The sequence below is a fragment of the Thamnophis elegans genome, chromosome 2, assembly GCF_009769535.1.
Source record: "Thamnophis elegans isolate rThaEle1 chromosome 2, rThaEle1.pri, whole genome shotgun sequence".
NCBI classification, from domain to species: Eukaryota; Metazoa; Chordata; class Lepidosauria; order Squamata; family Colubridae; genus Thamnophis; species Thamnophis elegans.
The window spans coordinates 55,919,159-55,941,428 of record NC_045542.1 but is presented as its reverse complement, the minus strand read 5'-3'; the positions used below and the strand labels follow the sequence as shown (position 1 = coordinate 55,941,428).

The following is a 22,270-nucleotide window of genomic DNA, read 5'->3' as shown; positions in this document are numbered from 1 at the left end:
TGTTGGTCATTGGGAGGTATGTGGCAGGAGGCGGTCTCTCAGGTAGCCAGGTCCTAAACCATGTAGGGCTTTAAAAGTAACGACTAGCAACTTGAAGCGCGTTCAGAGACCAATAGGGAGCCAGTGCAGCTCGTGGAGGATGGGTGTAACATGGGTGTATCTAGGTACACCCAGTATTGCTCGCATGGCTGCATTCTGGACCAACTGTAGTCTTTGAACACTCTTCAGGGACAGCCCCATGTAGAGCGTGTTACAGTAATCCAGTCTTGAGGTGACGAGGGAATGAGTGACCATTCGAAGTGCCAGGTAGGGATGCAACTGGTGCACCAGGAGAACCTGGGCAAAAGCCTCCCTGGTCTCAGCTGACAGATGGTGTTCTAACATCAGCTGCGGGTCCAGGAGGACACCCAAATTGCGGGCCCTCTCTGAGGGGTGTATGATTTCACCCCCCAGGCTAAGAGGTGGAATGTCTGGACTATCCTTGGGAGGCAACATCAATCGCCACTCGGTCTTGTCTGGATTGAGTGCAAGCTTGTTCGCTCCCATCCAGACCCTGACAGCCTCCAGGCACTGGCACATCACTTCCACTGCTTCGCTGAGTTGGCACGGGGCAAACAGATACAATTGAGTATCGTCTGCATATTGATGATATTTAATCCCGTGCTGGCATATGATATCACCCAGCAGCTTCATGTAGATATTAAATAGGAGGGGGGACAGGACCGAACCCTGCGGCACCCCATAGTTGAGGAGGCGATCTCTGTCCTCCAACCAACACCGACTGTGACCTGTCCAAGAGATAGGAGGAGAACCACCGTAAGATGGTGCCTCCCACTCCCACTTCCCGTAACCGTTGCAGAAGGATACCATGGTCGATGGTATCGAAGGCCGCTGAGAGGTCAAGAAGCACTAGGATAGAGGAATGTCCTCTATCCCTGGCCCACCAGAGATCATCGATCAGTGTGACCAAAGCAGTTTCGGTGCCGTAACCAGGCCTGAAACCTGACTGAAAGGGATCCAGATAATCTGCTTCATCCAAGGTCCGTCGGAGTTGAAAGGCCACCACCTTCTCAACAACCTTCCCTACAAATGGGAGGTTGGAGACTGGACGATAGTTGTTTAAGATGGCTGGATCCAGGGAAGGCTTCTTAAGGAGAGGTCTCACCACCGCATCCTTTAGGGGGTGGGGGAGGGATCCTCCTGGGGAGAGGTGTTAACAATCCTCTGGAGCCAGCCACATGTCACCTCCCTGCTGGTCGAGACCAGCCAGGAGGGACACGGGTCCAGTAAACAGGTGGAGGCACTCACCGCTCCCATGGCGGCAAGTTGAAACTCGCTCCACGAAATTCGATCAAGACCCTGCCCCAGCATCTCGGCTGGTACTGTCCAAGTGGAGTCCAGGTCCGTCCAAATCCGAGCGACTTTATCTGACAGAACCCGAACAAATTCCTCAGCTCTACCATGTAAGGGCTCGCCCACATCCCTCCCTTTCAGGAGGGAGCGGGTTATCCTAAACAGGACAGCTGGGCGAGAGTCTGCAGATGCAATAAGAGCGGAAAAATGAGCACATTTTGCCATCCGTATCGCCACTAGATAAGTCCTAATAAAGGCTCTTAATATTGATGCTCTTTGGAATAATCATGTCTGCAACTTGGAAGAAGATGGTTCACCCATGCTTTCCTCTTTGAAGAGCAACATATGTCATTCCTGCCATTCTTGCTGCCTAGAGTAGACACTTAGCCAGGAGCAGCCCTAGAAGTCAAAAATAATTACTTTCAGGTTAGAAGGGGAGCTGTCCAGCAGGAAGCTAATTGGGAAAATCAATTTTATAAGGGCTTGATTCCAACAGAGCAAATGCCGTTCCTTCCCAGCTTGACACAATGGCTCTGATCCAGTACATTCTTTCTTTTGAGTTTCAAAGGTAGTATCTGCTGAAGTGATGGAATTCTTGAACAGGATCAACATTTTCCAACTCCTTTTGATCTAGTTTAGGGTTCCTCCTCCAAGGTAGCCACCATTCCCAGATGATTTGGCCAGTGGTGGGTTGCCATTTTTTTTTACTACCGGTTCAGGTGTGCTTGCACGTGCACTCATACGTGTGACACTTCTGCACATGCGCAGAAGCATCCAGGTGGGTGGGCAGAGTCTCCCGTCACCGCTACTACCAGTTCATTCAATCCAGGCCGAACCGCGAGCAACCCACCTCTGGATTTGGCCAGGACAGTAACAAACTACTATAGCCAAGCGTTTATAAATACAGAAGTTATTTCTTGGTCCTAACCAAAAACAAGTTTTGGTAATGCTGGCATGGAGTTCTGAGAGTTATAATCCCAAAACTTAGAAAGCATCAATTCTTGGAAGGCTAAATTAGGTCTGCATGTGCTTACACAAAAGGAGAGAAAGAGAAGGAGTCAGGGAGAGAGAATTAAATGGCAGTATTTTTAATCCAAGTTGAAATAACAAACAAACACATTGAGTCAGCCAAAAATCTACTAGTATTCCCACAAAGCAGCAATATTTACTTCTAATCCATTCCTTCATTCTTGACTGAAAAAAGATATCTTATCTCCAATCTAAAAACCCAAAGGAGAGTTTATAGCTAATACGATTCTTTCACAAGTGCTTTGAATCAGATTATTCCTCTAATATCTGATTCACAGATAAGAAGGAAGTAAAAAAAAAACCCAAGTCTTGTATAATTAGAAACATTCCTTCAGAGGAAAGATATAATTCAGATGGTGCAGAAGATAAACATTGATTCAAGAGTGGATTTTTCCTCCCAGCTCTCCTTCCCTCAAAAATAAAGGGGGGGAGGGCATCCTGAGAGATAAGGATTCTTTTTGCTGCTGTTGATAAAAACAATCTAAGCAGATGTTGGGGGGTGGGAAGCCATAAAAAAGATCATCTCAGCTAAACCAGCTGTTGGGATAAGTTTAACTGCTCACTTCAGATGCTGCATTTTCTCCAAGCCATTTGCAGATGCAGAAAACAGAGAAAACACACAAGGCATAAAATAGTCAAAGTAGGAGCTTTTGACACTCATTTCCCCCCTCCCTCCCTCTCACTCACTCACCCACAAATGCACACACAGGAGAAGGAGGAGGATGGAGGGGAGGAGAGCGAAAAGTGAGCTCACATTCTCACATTGGTAAAGAGGCTGGTCTTGCAGTGCCTTTGAATATTCTACTTTTTGCCAGTTTCTCTTCCGAGTCATGCAGACACACACATGCTGAGCTGAAGGAAACCACAGCAATGGACTGCTCTAGAAGATCTGAAATCTGATCACACACCATCTCCCTCCCTAATTACCTCTATTACATACCTCGGTCTGTCTATATAGGAAACCACTCAGACCCAGGGAAGAAGGCAAGGGCAGTGTCAGCCACTCCATCACAACCCAACAGAGCACCTTATCTCTTCTTGCTGGACACACACACACACACACAGGCACACACACACACACACCCAAACAAACAAACAAGACAAAACCCACAGAGCAACAGACTCACACGTCTTTTTAATCTCTTGGCTTCCTTGGAAGATTTTTGCTGGCTGTTTTTCATGGAGAAAGTCCAAGGAGAAATGGAGATTGAGAGATGGGAAAGAAACGAAGAACTGTCAGATGCCGAAAGGAAGATGATCCAAGAGACCTGGAACAGAGTCTATGTGAACTGCGAAGATGTTGGGGTCTCCATTCTGATCAGGTATTTACAATGACCACAAGAAGCCAAATTCTGGTTCCAGGGACAGGGTGGGAAGCTAGTAACTGTTTCCCTCGGCGGATTAGCTGTGATTGGGAATTATTGCATTGCATTTCGATTTTCAACAGTTTGAGTAGCAGAGGGAGGGATATGTTCTGTGTAGCTTAGTTGGTGGCAATCAATATTTCAGCTAGGAAGGTCATCTCAATCTTTGTGTACAACTGGGGGATTTAGCAGGAAGGGATGGTTTTGGCTTAGCTCTTTGCTGATAGAAAAAGATATACATCATACTTCTGGGTGAAACACTGCAACTTACGAGCCAAGATAAATCCAAGCAGGGCTGCTGAAGCTTGTCGGCACCATCTGCTCCTCAGTTGGGTGGCTGTATCAATGTAAAATATGAGGCTGAAGTTGTCTCTTGAGTATGCCGTGAAGGTTAATAGCCAGGGGGTTGGTGTAAGGGAGGCAAACTGGTGACAGGTAAAGGATAATTGGATGCTTCACTCTGCTGGAAAGCTCTTGGCAAAATTGCCAGAGGGCCGTGGGTAGGGAGGGTTATAGGGAATCTTAAGGAAGCCCGTGGCTAAGTTTACACATGGCACTGAGCAATAATGTGGCTTGTTTCGCTTTGGCATAGTTCAGAGTACAAACCCAGCCTTTGTGGCTCGAAAACCATGATTTCTGACTTTGCATGTTGCATGGCTTGCTTAAAAAAAAATCATGATTCAAACCGTGGATTACTGCGATGTGTGAATGTAGCCTGTGTATTTATATGTCACTAGATAAGTGAAATAGAAAGCAGCTTTAAACTAAGGTGCCCTATGAATAGGACAATTCTCCAGACTAATTTATTTTTCTATAGCCTACCGGATCCTAGGTACTTTACTGGGCTCCACGCACTACAAATAATCCTTTGAAATACCCTGTGTGCAATGGCCATGTCCCTGTCAAAATTACCTTGAGAATTATTTCAAAATCTGACCTTGTTTCATGTTAACTCCTGCAGACTCTTTTGGAGATGTGTGGAAGGCATTCTTTTTACATGGGTAAAAGGAGTTTTTCTCTCTCTCTAAATCAAGGTAAAAAGAACTATGCAAAGAGAAAAAGACCAGGCTTGAAAGAAATAGTCACTGAACTGATCTGGATTTGAAACTATTTCCAACCATAAATTAGGTTTGGTTCGGTAGAGTGGGATTTGGACAGGAAAAACACATTTCCAATGTTATTGCTCCTATTTAATCCAAGGCCTCCAACAATTCCCATTTTTTAAAGTTTAAATAAACCTTAGGAACTCCAGTCGTAGCTTTCCACTATTATACAAAGTTTGACATAGAGACTATGTAAACTGGCATTCAAAAAGAAGTAAGATTCTTTCATTTATTTAACAAGCATATTCTCCAACAAACTGTTATGTCAGTTTATAGCAACTTCTCAGAGTTCTGAGGGGGGAAAATATCCTGCAATCCAAGAACATCCAGTTGGACTAAAGAGTAGAGAAGATTTTGGATTTTGCAGCAATGAGGACATTCACAAATGTACTATGGTGGTATCTTCCCAGTTTTTCTTAAAATTTCCTATCAGTTTTTCTGTGAAAAATTATACTGGTTTTGTTTTTCAGAAATTTCCCAAGAACTAATTGTTTGAAAGCTGTTTAATGCAAATCCCATTGTCCCAGGGGGACAAAAGCAGGATTGTCAGTTGCATCATTAGATATGCTTTCAAGTAGATTCTTTCTGGGGTGGGGTGGGGGGAATTGGAAGAATTCATTTTCTTACAGATCTTCTGCTTTCTGGGGGGAAAAATCTGAGGAATTTAACTTAAACCCAAGATGTTTCATTCATGATTATATTAAAATATGTTCTTTTGAGTGGGGAGGGGAGACCTATTCCTTTTTTAAAATGCTTCTTCTATTCATTCTACAAAACATATTGAACATCCCTTGTGAGAATGCTAAGATTTGCAATCTTAACTAAGGTGAGGTAAGGCAACATGTATTCCAGGGTATCCCTCAAACTTTAATCAGATGATCAGAATACTCAGAAAAGGAATCAACAGCCCACAAATGAACCTCTTGATTTCCCACCAAATGACTTTCCCCCCCAATTGAATGGAACTTTTCTTATTTTATTCTTGAGTAGGAAATCGGGGTAAATAATCTATCAGGGTAATTTTGTGGTGATTTTAATTTTAATTCCCGCATGCTGAATGATGAAGATCATGCAAGGGAATAACCTTGGCCCTGAATTTCAGATCACGGTTCCATTTGTTTTTCTTGACTTGAATGTACGAAACTGTACATTTTTCCATATATCTTCTATGTTCCTTAATAATCTCTGATTAAATTATTCTTTTCATAAGAATCACTTTATTGTTATTTGGAGATGTACTTAGCTGGTATACATAGCTGCATAAACATATCTGTGTATATATACACAGAGAGAAGCTGACATTGTATTTACCAGGTAGAAGTACCCATTCAACTGGGTCAAAAAAGCAAAACTTGTTATAGTATAAAGAGCCACAGTGTTATATGATACCATTCTTCATAAAATATGAACTTTAGGAAGCTGGAACAAAATTAAACTTCTTACACAGAGATATACCTCATAATAATGGAAAAATTTCAAAGATAACTTGTACAGTTATCTAATTTTTCTATTTCATAGAACATGACAATCTCCCATGATTATCTTTTGATCCATAAAGCACCAGAATTCTGATTTCTATATTTCTGTCAAACATTTGGTTTCCACCGAACCAAAGATCAAGACAGATTGTACAAAATGGAACTGGCAGGTCAGTGTCACTCTATGGCACGACAGGCTGAAGTTAAAAAGAAAGGAGAATGAATAAAACAAAACTAAACAAAATGCTCTCTGGAGATGGTATAAAATTTATTCAGATTACGTCTTTGCTATGTGTCTTGGACAATAAGAGAGAATGAACTTTGCTGTCCTGTTAACATGGCCATCAATTCAGTTTTAAGGTTCTAAATCACAGGTGTCAAACCTGAGCAACTTTAAAACTTCTGGACTTCAACTCCCAGAATTCATTAGCCAGGCAGACAGACATTTATATTCTAAATGAATAGTGGAAAGAACACAAGAGAAGTAGAAAAGCTGTCTTTCTGTTTTCAGACTTTTCTGTTTTCCCTTTGTATGGGAGAGCAGATGTCAAGAAGAATGTCCGCAGGGGACCAGAAATCTCTTTGCTTTTCTGAATTATTTTTGCCCTCACAGAAGTCTTTTGCATTCACACAAACACACACACACATTTTCTGCAAATGACTGGCATAGTACATGTGTGTCAATCCTTTAAATATGCAAATATGCATGCCAATATTCTGCCTGTACCACTATTGCCATTCAATTGTACTACCTTGGTGTGAAACATAAGCTCATTTAGAGAAGGGGAAGAAGAGCAAAGTTATTTCATCAAGTACATGTACCTCATTTGTTCTGGAAAGTGCCAATTATAGCTCAGAAGAAATTTATTTAATTGTTTGTAATGTCTATTAAGCTTTGCCCATATATATCCCAATTCAATTCTGACCATGTGTAGATACATTAGACAAACTGAGCTATTTGTGCACCAGTAAAACAAAACCTCACTGGGACTAATGCAGAAATGAGCATTTGTATTCAAATCCCCGATTGCCTTTGGTTTTTATTCCTTCTCTTTTGACTTCTCTTGAACAAGACTTTATACCTCAATCTGGCTTCTACTTATCTCCCCTCTGCACTTACTTCCACCTGAAAACTGATATAAAGAATATTTGGATTGGAATAAGTATCCATTCCAGCAGCTAAAAAATATCTTGTTTAAAAAGAAACTGGCAAATTTCTGTGGCATCAGTGACATGATTTGTCTGCCAATCCAAGCCATCACAATAGAATATAGGGATAGATTACAGTGCACAGTTATGAAGAACTGGCCCTGAATTCATTCTGTGCATGTACACAGTGACTGCAAAGTCATTACTCAGTGAAGGATGTCAAGGGCGGGCAGGAGGGAAAATGATAGAATCACTCCAGGAGTAGCAAAGAAGCCAGTACATAGAAAAACACCAGAGATTACCCTGTTTCTTACAGCCTGCAAGCCATGCTGAAATTAATTTCTAAGCAGGGCTCCAGAGTAGCCTGGAAAGATAAATGCTGTTTGGATTTTGCCCACCAGATCTAAGCATGACAGATAAGCAGGCAAAGGTGGGAGGGAAAGAAGAAACACTGAATCTGAATAAGCTGCCCTTCGTTTAGATTTCTGAAATACAAATTTGACATTTTTTAAAATAAATCTACACACACACACACACACACACACACACGTCAAGCAGCTCAATGGTATCTTTACCTTTACCTCACACACAAACGCACACATGCAAACATACTAAAAATAATTTTGAAAGTTAGCCACGCTATCGCTGGCTCTTTGTGCCAACAAGAAAACAGTTGCTAACCAGACTTCAGTATTGAAGGAAGTATAAAGTATTCAGAAGAATATTCTGCTACCGGGGTTTTTTTGGGGGGAGGGGGGGTGTAGGAGAAACATGACAAAATAAGATCAATATTTTGGCCTTTCATTCAATTTCCTGCTCAGCCACAATTTGAACCACAATTTGTTTTATCATTAGGTTTACCTCACAGGCTTGTTGTGAAAAGAAAACAGGACAAGGTTTTGCAATGGTCTGAAGGCTGCTACAGAAATGCTACTGTGAATAAAAAACCTTATCTTTATTCAAACAGAAGTTTAGCTAATCCCAATTCCAAATACTTTTGTTCGAAATAAGAGTCAACAATAGCTGAAGAATAAAATCCCAAGGAATTAAAATGTATGCTTCTCACAACAACCATTTCATCAATGATAAGAGGTTTTTGCAGTTGGCCTTTTCAGAATAATATAATGGTCCACAATGAATATATATTATGTGGAAATATACACAATAATAACTGAAAATAAAGTATGAAAAAAGCAATATATAGTGGATAGTTAACAATCCAAGTTCATCTATGTAATGAAGAGGGTGGGGGAAGAGAAAGCAACATCATGTGGGTAAATAGATAGTTTTGCTATGCTGAACAGAGAAGAAACCTTGAGGGAAGGAGGGCAGACACAGTATTAATTGCTTCTGCATTAATACTTATAAGAGGTTTTTTTTAAAAGATTGTCTTTACCAAAGAATGTGTTCATCCAATATGTTGAGGTGGTACTGGACATGGCAACTAAGTGGTACCTTGGTATTCAACTGCTTTGAAACTAATAGAATTTGGTACTCAATGCATTTTGACATGAAACTTTTGTCCCAGTACTCATCGTTTGTTTGGTACTTGACACACAAGCTATAACTTGTTGGTGTCAACTGCCTTGTGACTCACCACATTATTCCGTATGGGGAAATTTTGTTTGGTACTCATCAATTTTGGTACTCATCATGGCTCCCTGAACGAATTAATGAGTACCGAGGTAACACTGTATTTAGCTGTTTAGCAATCTTCATGTTTTCCTTTCTTCATGTCTCTTTCACAAGAATATTAAGTATATTTCAGACCAGATAATCTTAATAAAGTAATGTTTTGAAAGAAGATATAAGGTTAATTGTTCTGAGGTAAACTCCAAACTTTATTCCATACTTCAGTGACTATGTAGCTTGCAATTATTTGTTTAAAACTCTGCAGTCAGATAATGAAAATATGTGAAAAATTGTTGCTCTTTCAAGTAACTTTTAAATAATTGTTGGATAGTTAAAGAAAAAAATATCTGTCTTTAAACAATCATCTCCAGAACATATTACTAATAGCTTGAGAGAAGATGTAATGAATAAAAAAACTGAAAAACTTTTACTGTAATTTTTCTACTTGTGTTCATGGGAGCTCTAGACTAGATATATCTAACTACCTTTCTAATGGGCTTTAGATGGCTAAACTAGCTTAGGAATTGCTTGTTTAATTAAATTCAATGCAGTTTGTTTATCTTGTAGTTCTAGCAGTCAGGAGAGATGGGGAATGAAAACTAATTTCAAAGAATGGGTTTTGGCTCTTGATTTTCTTCAGCAGTATAAATACTTTGGAATAAATTCAGTAACAAGAATTTGCCTGCCAATCTTTCTTTAGAAAATCAGAGAGAGCCAGTTTTTGTTGAACTTTTCCAAAGAATTGGATGTTATGTATCCTTGTTTTTACATATAACGTTAAAAACATTTTTAAAAAAATAAGAATGATATTTCTCAAACTGAAAATTCAGTGATTATCTTCTGTTACAAATATTGTAATAATGTCTTTGGGCTACAGTGAATATAGAAGCAATTACATCAAAGCAGGAAGAACACCAAGGATAGGAGCCAGCTCAGCAGAGAGATTACCATAGTTTCCAAAAATGCATTGAGCTGTTGATCAGTATATCCCAAGTATAAATCACCTTATCTTTGTATTCAAATTGCTTTCAAATGAATATTGCAGTGCTTGAACCCAGTGATTTATCTATGAGCTTCTCCTAAGCTGGTGCCTTCAAGATATGCTGAAGTTGGACTTCTATCAGTCATAAGAATTCTTGTTACTGAAGTCTAATACAGATAGCTGGATGTGGAAGACTGCTTCATGCTATATAAAAGACAGCATTAGTGAGATGTTAGTGTTTTAATTGGGTGTACAAACATCTTGCAATAAGAACTGAGATACAGATAGAAACTTCAGCATAGCGACAGAGTACCAGTGAATTTTCTACAAGAAAGACAAGCTGGTAAAGGTTGCTTGGAGGCCTTCTAGTCCAATCCCCTGCTCAAGCAGGAGACCTTATACAGATGTGTCATGTGCAGGCCATGCCTGCTCCGGCTCCGCAAAGGCACAAAACATCACGATACATCACAATACGTCATGTGACGCGATCGAGTTTGACACCCATAATGTAGATTATAGGATCTGGCACCATGATGACATCACAGAAAGAGGCCTTGAGTTGTATTGATTCTAAAAATCTTGCCAGGTGTTTCATTCCTGCTGCTGTTGTTGTACAAATGGACTTTTGCTGTCGTCTTCATGAATAGTAGTAGACTTTGAACCTCCTTTGGATTCAGAGACTTTCCTAATAAGGATTTTATTAACAGAAGTAAAACATTAGCACACTGTGTGTGTATGAAAGAGAGAGAGGGAGGGGGGAGAGAGGGAGGGAGGGAGGAGAGAGAGAGAGAGAGAGAGAGAGAGAGAGAGAGAGAGAGAGAGAGAGAGAGAGAGAGAGAGTTGTTCTGGCCAAATAAAAGAGTTATAGCTCCACATTATCTTCTGAAAATTAAACTGGATGGTTTCCATACTGTTAAGGTATAACCATATGTTAAAGAATTAGAAGGAAGGACAATATTACATTAATAATTGCAAAAAGAAGTAAATTAGGATTATATCCAGGACACTATAGATCTATCAAACAAATCTCTGTTCCCAGCTAAATTGGTAGAAAGCATGATGAAACATATGGAAATATTAAATGTATGAAAGAACACACTTTGCAGAAGAAGAAAAAGTATAGTTTCTCTTAGTGACCTTTAAAATCTTGAGTGTACCTTCTCTAATTTTCTTTTGCTTTAGTTTTGGATTTCAGCCTAACCATACCTTAATTTTACATTCACTCCCAGACTTAAACTACGTACCTATGAAAGAGTTCATACAACACACTAAGTCATAGTTTGTTTACCTGTTATTTATTTGAACCAGAATAATTTAAATTTACACATCAGAACCAAACTCAATATGACTTAATGTAATATATGAATCATGAGGTAAATTAACAAAGCATAGAGTTAAATGGAAGGCCTGCATTCATGTATAGGATATTTTTAAACATCAGGTATTGGGAGATGGCTGTAAACCTGGTAACCTGTTCTTTGTTACTTCTCCTTCTCTTTCCTTTCTCTTTCTACAAGCAGTTGGCTGTCCCCTATTGGAAAAAAATGGCAGAGCAGATTGACCTTTGGGTCTGAACAGTTTGGGCTCTTTTTTGTTCATTTGATTAATTATGTGCCATCAAGCCAATGTCACTTTTTCTGTATCAGTGTCAAAGCAACTACATAGACATATTAGCTCTTCCAATGGTGTACCCATTACTACTATGACTTCATCTACCTTGCTACTGATTGTCTTCTTTGCTCTCCTTCTATCTTTCATAGCATTGTAGCCGGGGTATCAAAATGGGGCCAACTCAACCCATCCCAACCCATCCTGTGGGCTGGATGCATCACACACAGGCCATGCCCACTCCAGCTACATGAAGGGGGAAAATGTCATGATATGTCACTTGACGGCAACATGACACCATGAATTTGACACCCGTGCATTATAGCCTTCTCCAGAGAGCTAGGTCCTTACATAATGTGTCTGAAGTAGGATAAATTGAGCTTGGTCATTTGTGCTTCAAGTGAGAACTCTGAGTTGATTTGTTCAATAATGTGTTGGTTTGCTTGGCTGTTCATGATACTCTCATAATCTACCATTATACTCATAACCTACCATTAACTACATGCACCATGTATTTATCTATCTCACCCTCTTTCCAGTGAGCTGAATTAGCATAAATAGCTACTTTGCACATTAATATGAAATAATATAACAGTATTACAATTTGATAAGAACAGCCTTGTGGGATGATGATAGAGAAACATTAGGAGGAAAGAGAAAAGCACACAAAGGCATTTTAATTAGAAAGACCCTTTTATCACTCCCTTTGCTGAGTAGCACTTTGAAGCTACTCTAGCAAATGTCTCCACACCCTCATCTTACAGCAGTTGTGGTTTAAAACTAACAGTACCTGTGATCACAGCTCTTACGCAGCTGGCCCGCTCCCTGTATTTCACAGCTGGATAATAGATCATCACTCCATCCTGGAGAACTAGGTCATTTGAAGAAACTATTGGGAGGCATAGTGAGAGGAAAGCACTCCAAATTGCATCTAGCCTGCCTTTGCAGAATTTGCTTCTCTAAATGATCAAGAAACCTCATTCCTACAATTTTTGGGAATATTTTTGTCTCTATTACTAAATCACTTCATATTTCTGAGAACCAAAAATGACCTGACAAGAAGCTCACTGTCCAAATCCTACATTGGGTACAGCCGATCAAGATCCTGTTTGTCAGGCCCACTTCCTTTTCCAGAAAATGGAGCCTGAACATAACAGTCCAGTTCTTGTAACAGAAACTAGGAAGAGAAAGATACCTCTTGGGTGAATGTCAAAAGAAACATTGGGTGCCTTTTAGAAGAATCTAAAACAGCATTCCAACCTCAGATTGTTGAAAAATTATGATTCAGATAGCAGGCATTTCTGAAATCAAGATTTTGGACTTTCTATGCCACACTCACAAAATCACATGGAAAGCTACACTATTTCACATTTAGACTCCCACTAGTTTAAAAGAGAGATGGGGCAGCTTTGATGAGAATAGATAGAATAGCATGATAATATAATATGAATAAAAATCAATGGAGATAATGAATTGGAGATTTATAAGGAACCTTCTCTCAGTCAAATGCTTCACTTTTGAATAGTATTATTCAATAGTTATTTAGGATCTGTTTCAATTGACTTCTGTTCCATGAACCCTCTTATTCAGAGAAGCATATGTATGTTTTTGAAGATGAAAAGGCAACCTTGAACTCTTAGAGATCCTTTGGTTCATTCTGTTGAAAGAAGCCTTAGACATCTATCCAGCTTGAAGTCCAACCTGGATTTCAGCACTCCTATTTTTTACATATCTTTGAAAGTTCTTCCCAGTCAGATGTTATATGCAATTATTGCAAACTCCTGATTATTCTCCTTTATTGAAAAAAAAACCATCACAATTTCTTTGGGAAAGATATACTAAAAATAGTTGTTACTTCTAGTTCAAAATATTCTCAGTAGGTGTAGGTTTGTAGAAAAGCAGGCTGTCTACTGCACAACAACTTGGTCTTCAAGCAGATAGTTTTATCTACATATGCATCTACTAAGAGATTTTATTTCTGGGGATGCATCTGGGGAAGGAATGGAAATAGGAAAAATGGCAATGCTGGCAAATCACAATAACAATGTCTCAACCTATCAAAATATAAGGGCAGAATAGGGACAAGCATTCAAAAATAGAAACTATCCCTCTGGCGAATAGACTATACTAGCTAAGATATTTGATCAGCTGCAATTCTCCCACATGCTTCATGGTTGGAGTCCAGTATTCCCCATTCTCGCCCCATTTTTTTAATTTGCTGCTCTATACCTGGTTGCAAATACATTAACCCAGTAAGGATGCAGCTCTCAGGAATGATTATTAGATGTTATCATGCCGCAGGGAAAATACAACTATGTTGAACAAAGTGGTAATGAATTAGATCCTGCTTCCATCCCTTCCCCCTGAAAAACAACTTCACACTCCACATTCCTGTTGGTGGAAAAGGAGGGGAGATCTTTGCCAATTTCTCTCCCTCCCTCCCTCTCCCTCTCTCCCTCCCCCCTCTCCTTTTCTCTTTGCAGACACTTGCATTATTCCCCCCCCCCATGTTACTACAGAGCTCTTGAGTAATTAAGAGAGAACAGAAGACTGTCTTCAAAGTATGTGGGAGAATTGATGAGAATCATCTTAATCCATTTAAGGGAACGTCAGCCCCATGAGGATGGAAGGAATTCTTCCATCTGGGGCTGACAATCCTGGGGCTAGTTCAGTGCAATTTGAATGTTGTCATCCCCAGGAAAACTTTTACTATTTGAAATCAGAGAGGAAACAAGTGTTTGTCCTTTGTTGGACCAGGCATGTCAAGCAAGTAGTTTAAATTTCAAAGGAGATAGATTTATATTGATGCAGCAGGAAAATCATTGGTACCCTCATTCCAAACCTGGTTTATGTCCTATTACTGCAATAGCAGTTCAGTGCTGAAAAGAGCTCCTTGAGAAGATTTGAAACTTAGAATGAGAAATGGAAAAGTTTGAATAAGTGCCACCCATTCACTGAAAACCCAATTGCAAGGCTATCTGAACTGTACTGCTAAGACCTAAGCTGTCATTTATTTGTGGATGCTCATTCTGGTCATGTTTAAGAAACTTTTTTGAGTATCAAAGGATTTTGCTCATGTCAGGGAATTTCAGCATTCCTTAACAGAAGCAGCTCAGCAATGTATGGCTCCCATGGCAACCATAGGCTTGTCTCGGTTCATTTTAGGACTTATATGTAGAGCAGGGCATATGGATAAAGAGGTTTTTGCTATTCTGGATAAAGATCCAAATATCCTGCTGCCATGGAGAGAATATTATCTAGTAACATTTACAGAAGTGGGGAATGTATAAGTGGAGCAATTTCAGGGACTAATTTGCAGCGGATTCTCAACACACAAGATCTGGCCATCCTGTTTATTGATTGAGGGGGTGGGAGGTGACCCAGGTAGCTCACAGTCCCTCCTTAAATCCTCTGCTTGGTACACAGCTCAGGCATATGGCTACAAAATGTCAGGAAAAACAGAAAGCTGAATCTAAGCAAATTTAATAAGACCTATTCCATAGGGCAGCATTTCTTAACCTTGGTGACTTGAAGAGGTGTGGACTTTACCTCCCAGAATTCCCCAACCAGCATGGCTGGCTGTAATTCTGGGGGTTGAAGTCCACATCTCTTCAAGTCGCCATGGTTAAGAAATATTGCCATTGGGGTCATCCCTGCCTTTGTTATATAAGCACAGTTTCATCCTGCAATATAGCGAGGAAGAATTTCTTACAACATGTTGTAACAAGCTTGCAAAATACTTTTGTACTTTGACTTCAGTAGGAAAATCAAACTATCAAGGCAGCCTGTTGACCAGCTTTGATGGGTGTGTTTTAATTTGCTCCGTCCAAATACAGGAACAAATAGTTTGAAGGGTGAAGACCAATCGCCTGATCTTTAAACCCATTTCCATTCTGGTCTTGAAAAACTGCCAGAGGGGAATTGACTAACTGGGTGTTAGAAACTATGAACGCTTCCTCGAAGAATGCTTATTTTATAACTCTTCTAAAGAGAACAGCTGTAAGACCCTTGATAATTATTATTCAATTTTCAAGCTTCCTTTTCTAAATAAAGTGCTCCAATGGGCAGTGGCATCTATCAGATTTCTTGAATGAAGCTGATTATTTGGATCCTTTCCAATCTGCTTTCAGACCTTGATTTTGTAATGAGAATAGCTGAGGTCAATTTGGTGAAAGATTTATAAGGAAAATTGGATAGAGAAAATAACTTTTATTTGACAATATCCTTTATAGGCCACATACTGGTAGTACTGATATTGAATCAGTTTCCGATCAACTTTCTAATTCATCATGGGTCTTCTGTTTAGAGCTCCAAATGGTTTGTGTCCATGTCCAAAACAAAATGACATCACATCATCGTGATGCCATCACACAATCTAAGTTATAGAGTTTGCCTCAATTACATAATCCATATCATATGTGCATAATGTCATTTGCCTCCTCTTGTCTTCTGTGCAGATGCCCATAGATCACAACAGGACTGTCAAACTCACGCCCTGCGGGCTAGATGCATCATGTGCTGGCCACACCCACACCCAGTCTAGCAAAAGGGCAGGGGGAAAGTCCTGATATGTCACGTGATGCTGCCGTGACGATGTGAGTTTGACACCCCTGGGCCAGGACATCTGAAAAATACCTCTTACCATATTCACAGGGTTGTAGCTTGCAAATGACATCTCCCATGATCTAGAAACATAGTTTACATCTCCCATGATCTAGAAACATAGTTTGAAAAACTATTTTTTTTAATAACAGCATCTTAAGTATGGAGCTCTCTTTCTAGGAAGGATGGTCTTAATAACCTTTAATTATTATGCTCAGACTGCAAAGACTGTATCTTTCCATTGAGATTTTAAACTTGCTTCTTCCTTCCTTGAGATCAGTTCTACATTCCTTTATACTCCCCCACTGCCTCAGAGGATGCCTGTGGCAAATGTTCTGCATTCTTATCACAACATATAATTAACCCTTTAATATAATCTAATATTTTATTGTTGTTTTTACTGAATTTTTTTAAATATCCCAAATGACCAGTGGGGAAAGAAATAATTATAGGTATGTGAAGGAGATAAATGCCCTATTTGATCTACCTCTTCATGCATTTTCTTCCACCAAGTAAACTAGATAGTCCTCATTTTTGTCTCTTCCAGTAAGAGATGTTTCAAATATGGTGACATCCGAGACATCGTGTTTAATTGTTCTAGGAAAGAGAGACAGGTTTTGCCATCGAATCTACTCCTTCATGAAGAACACTCTGGAGAAAAGAGTAGATTAAACTCAAAGACTCTAAGTGGAAACTGCTAGTCTAGGCATTAACCAGAATCATTATTGTCTTGCATGGAGGACTTCCATCAAGGAGTTGATAAGCAACCTGTATGCAGATTAAATAGAACTGCAGTTCTATTTTCTCAGCTTTGTGACTAAGTAAAATTTGCCTATTTTCCCCTAATAAGTCCCTACTGATTACACGACCTCCTGAACAATAATCCTGAAATAATATGGAAAATATAGATAATCTGAAAGCACAATCCTTGTGCAGTGCTAGTTTGGGATTTGACTAGGTATCCAGAAAGACACTCAAATTTTATTTTACTTTGAAAACTTCAGGCTGGAAGCCAAAAGCAACCAAGCAGCATTTCCCTTATAGCCTACATAACCTTTCAAAGTAAATTGGACTACAAATGATAATCCCCCCCTAGTTTTTTCTGGAGGGGGGGAATAAAACCCCCAAACATACCCTAATACTTCTGAGGTTCATATTCCAAATATGCTGTGCCACCCAAATCCTGCGCAATCCAACTGGGTGTGGGTGAGCTTCTGCTATACTGGAGCATTAGATAGGGCCGGGGGGGGGGGTATTTTTCTGGTATCTAGCCTTCAAAGGTGTTATTAATTAGCCTGAGCTCAGTAGAAAAGCAAGGGGCTCGTTTAATAGATATATGGATAGATATATTAGCAAAGAATAAATAGCATTTCTGGCAAAATGAGCAAGATCTGAATAAATGATAACTTCCTTTTGTAGGAGAAAGCTTCATGAGAAACAGAATATCTCCTCCCATGGGGAAATGCTTGATTTACATTGTTTTCTTTCACTAAGACAGTAACAAAACAGGCCAGCCTCATATTTGGCAATGTGTTCAAAGATTGCTGTCACTGACAAGGTTCTCACTGATATGGGAAGCAAGGGATTGCTAACTTCCATAACTGATGTTTGATTAGAATGTCATTAAAAATAGCAACAAAGCTGTTTGCTTTTAACTATTGCAGGAAATTTAGTATTAGGAAGTGCTCGTTTACCTAATGAGAAATATTCAATTCAATTTTCAATTCAATTTATTAGATTTATAGGCTGCCCAATCCCGGAGAATAGCCAGTTCTTGACCTTGTTATTGTCTTAGTGTAAATATTTTTAAGGCAAGCATATGCAGCTGACTTGAAGGCAGACTAAGTCACATTTTAGTCGAATTAAAATCATCAGGATATTACTCATGGTTAGGTTCTCCCCCTGATATAAATGGAACTTACCGTAATTTCCAGTAGTGTTAAGAACATTCCCCACTATGTGGAAATTAAGCAGTGGATCGTCTGCTACTTCCAAAATCCTGCCAATTTATCAAATGAGGTAGCATACGAGGCACATTTTCTCTTATTTTTCTAATGATTGAAACAAACAAACAAACCAATAAACAAAACACTCCTATTGAAAACCAGAAGAATTCAATATGCCAACCCATGGCAAGTTCGCCGTGGCAAATTGTCTGTGGCAAGTTGTCCCATTCCGTTTAGACTGACTCACCAATGATCACATCCTATGACCTCTTGGGGGAACCGACAAGCTTTTGAAACCAGTGGATTCAAAGCTGACTAGCCCTCTCAGTTTTGAGCCCACTGGTGGGAATGCAAGTAGTAGCAAAATTAATTCTAATGGAGTTTTTCACATGTACAACTGGTGCTTCAGTGAAGACATTAGCCTAGTAGGTCTTCAAACTTGGCAACTTTGAGACTTGTGGACTTCAACTCCCAGAATTCTCTGGCCGGCTATGGGATTCTGGGAGTCGAAGTCCACAAGTCTTAAAGTTGCCAGGTTTGGGAAACCCTGGCCCAGTGCAACAGATTTTCTCTGCTAGTAGAAATTTCTCTTCCAGCTCATAACGGTGTTACTCAGCAGATTATGAGGGTTAGCATTTCTATTATTCTGAATTGATTTTAGTTTCTTAAAAAAACAGTTGTAAGAAAGTCCCAAAGGTTCTTTTTCAGGAGTCAACTGGACATTCTTGGAGTTTTTTTGAAGACGTTTTGCTTCTCATCCAAGAAGCTTCTTCAGCTCTGACCAGATAATGGGGAATGTCAGAGCTGAAGAAGCTTCTTGGATGAGAAGTGAAACATCTTCAAAGAGAAAACAAAAAAGTACAGTTGCCTCCTGAAAAAGCACCTTTGGGGCAACCATGACCTGGATGACTAAGAATCTCTACAGTCTTTTAGTTGTAAGAAAGGATCTCATTTCTCTGTTAATTGATGTGGCATAGATTCTGATTACCATAAACCACAGCCTAAAATGTAACTCTTCAATGAGTAATGATGGAAGAATTATTATCCAGTCAGCGTGGCAGATAATTTTATGTATTGATAACTAAGAAGCAACATATAGAGTAATTGTTTCATAGAAGGTTAAATATTTTGAACCTAGTAGTTTTAGATTATGTAAGCGCTGTGTGTTTAAATACCAGGCAGTTCCAGTAATGTTGGAATATGATAAGCTTCTATTTCTTCTCTCTCTCTCTCTCTGTCTCTTTGGCTTAATTTCATATTTAGCATGAGGCTTTTCTTTGCCATAACTGTGCAGAAACCCTTTAGAAAACAAGTTAAATGATCAGGAAAGGAATGAACTAATACTTTAAAGATGCAAATATCTCACCATCAGTATGGCCTCTCAACCAGTCTAACGTTGCCAAATCCCAGACTGGCTTTAGATCAGTTTTTCACAGATCAAAGCTGATTTGTATTCAGTAAACATGTGGTGAGAGATATGTTCAGAAGCCAAATGCTTACATAAAGGAATTGGTGCTAGGGGGCAAAGAGCAGAAGGAAAACTGAAATTCTTTTTGAACGTTTAATTTGTATCCTTGGGTGAAACCTATTCACTTATCTTATTCATTTTAATGTCTTTACAATATCTTGGAAGTCCTATAACGCAGTACTGTATAATGGTTATGCTATTAATATGCTAATAGAGAGATCTCACTTGGCAGTAGTTCTCACTGAGTACTTTGGGGCAAGTCACTTTATTTTCATTCAACCAAATTCACATGAAGAGCAACTTCGATGTAGTGGTTAAGACACCAGGCTAGAAATTGAGAGACTATGAATTCACATCTTGCCTTAGGCACAAAGCCAGCGGGGTGACCTTGGCCAGTCACTTTCTCTCAGCCTTAGGAAGAAGGCAATGGCAAACCACTTCTGAAAAACCTTGCCAAGAAAACTGCAGGGACTTATTCAGGCAATTGCCAGGAATCAACAATGACTGGAAGGCACAGAAGAAGAAATCACATGATGGTTGAGATAAAGATAAAATGAGGGATGTTGGAGGAAAGATGCAATAATCAAACAAATTATACTATTTCCATATTGTTTCCTGGCCTAGAATAAAGGTATGATGTATCTCACACTATACACATCAGGGGTGGGTTCAGGTTGCTGCTACTGCAGGTTCACTCAGGGAAAGCTGTGCTCGTGAACGCATGTGCAATACTAAAAAATGCTTCTGCACATGCGGAGAAACCAAAAACAATATGGCGGTGCCTATGGTGCCACCAAAAGAAATGGTTCAGGGGCATGGGAAGCCTGGGTCGCTGCCGGTTTCAGGAACCCAGGCTGCCATGTTACTACCTATTCATCCAAACCAGTAGGAACCCACCTCTGAAATACTTCTATTGAAGCTGAAGAGGTGGTTTAGGGAACCACAGAATGAAAAGTCAGATTTATGAAACAAGGGCTATTTCAATTTCTGGCCATAGCCACAGAAATAATGAAGATAGAGTGAATCTGATGGCCATTACCTGGGTTTCATGGAATAGATTGCCTATGATAGTTAAAGGACCATTGAGGACAAGATTCTGTAAGATTGGTAATTACTTCAAAGCACAGCAGTGCTTCTATTCTTTGAGGTGAATATCCCTGAAAGCTTTTGATCAATCAAAGCAGGGCTGCTAAAATCAAGATAACAGAATTACGGAAAGGAAAAGCGGTTGCCTACATAAGGTCAAGAACAAGGGCTTAGTGCTCTGACAAAAATGGAACAGCAGTCTTTCTGTTGCTAGATTGTCCATGTTTTCTCTACCATTTGGAGACTGGCATAAGAATGTAGGGAGGAGAAGGAGGAGAGGAGGAGGAGAAGGAGGAGGAGGAGGAGGAGGAGGAGGAAGCAATGAAAGGAAAGAGAGAATTTATAGCATTTTCTTCTGCGTGTCTAGTAGATCAAATAAGAGTAATATGTATTGTAATTTGTCAGCAAGATAACAGAGCTATAGATCTTGTCAACAGATTACATGGCAAAACAAGAGATGCTATGTGTTTAGCTTTCACTAGCTTCCAAAAATCAATGGGTTTTCTCAATATTAGTCTATTGCTCCACAAAATTGGCTAGAGATTTAACCCAAAGAACCTAAGATGTCTTTTTCTGGGACAATAATATTAACCACAGTATTTACAATCGGTTGCCTAGTCAGCTGGATTTCTACTGTCACTTACAATGCAATGTTAATCTTTGGTTTGTTCAGACACCTAACTAAGAAGTTTCACTGTGATTTATTTATCAGTTACTCATTACTGAAAACCATATCATTACAGTTCTGATAATCAAACATTAGAAAACCAACATTTCCCCATTTTTGGTATACTTGTTGCATCATGTTAGGGAGTATGATCCAGTCCAGACTATCAAATTAAACTATGGCTTAGAAAATGAGCATCAGATCTAAACATATTAACTGTTTTCCTCCTTTATATAACTCTAGAGACTGAGAATTTTTACTTGCCTTCCAACCAAACTTTTCTGTCATGGATAGAATTAAAAATCAGCCAACTAGTCAATGAGGCAGTGGAAAATGGGAAAGAACTCCAAAATGAAAAGCCACATGTTGTGCTACAACTTATATTATCATCCATCATTTCTGCTTCATTGGAGTATAGTGACATCTGTGGGGCAGGTGCGGAGGGGAGGCAGATGATAAAGCTTCACATCAATGCAATGCAGGTTCCACATTTTTATAATGTGTCATGATGTCACACGCATGTATAAAAGGGCATGATTAAATGATTAAATTTCAAATAGCTCCTGTCAAGTTATATCGTCCCTGAAGCTTCCTTTACTTATTTTCCTGATCAGAAGTTAGAACTGTTGCTGGTAATAAAAATAGTAGCTGTTCTACAATTCTGTAATTGTGGAGTTTTACATTATTTATTTAAAGAACAGACACAATCCAGCAGCGTTCCATTAATACAAACTAAGTGGCATTTGTATTTTCTGAGAAATTTATTTGTTATTATGCTGGACGGTATCCACTGTGCACATTTA

At 39.4% G+C, this 22,270-nt stretch overlaps 1 protein-coding gene across 1 annotated transcript in view; it reads left to right on the top strand.

Annotated features, from left to right (window-relative positions):
* The first annotated feature begins 3,282 nt into the window (after positions 1-3,282).
* Positions 3,283-22,270, top strand: part of CYGB (cytoglobin) — a 65,364-nt gene continuing 46,376 nt past the window's right edge. The window contains exon 1 of the mRNA XM_032208628.1: positions 3,283-3,704. Within this exon, the coding sequence (XP_032064519.1) occupies positions 3,562-3,704 (143 nt within the window). The 5' untranslated portion in view covers positions 3,283-3,561. The remainder of the gene's footprint in view (positions 3,705-22,270) is intronic.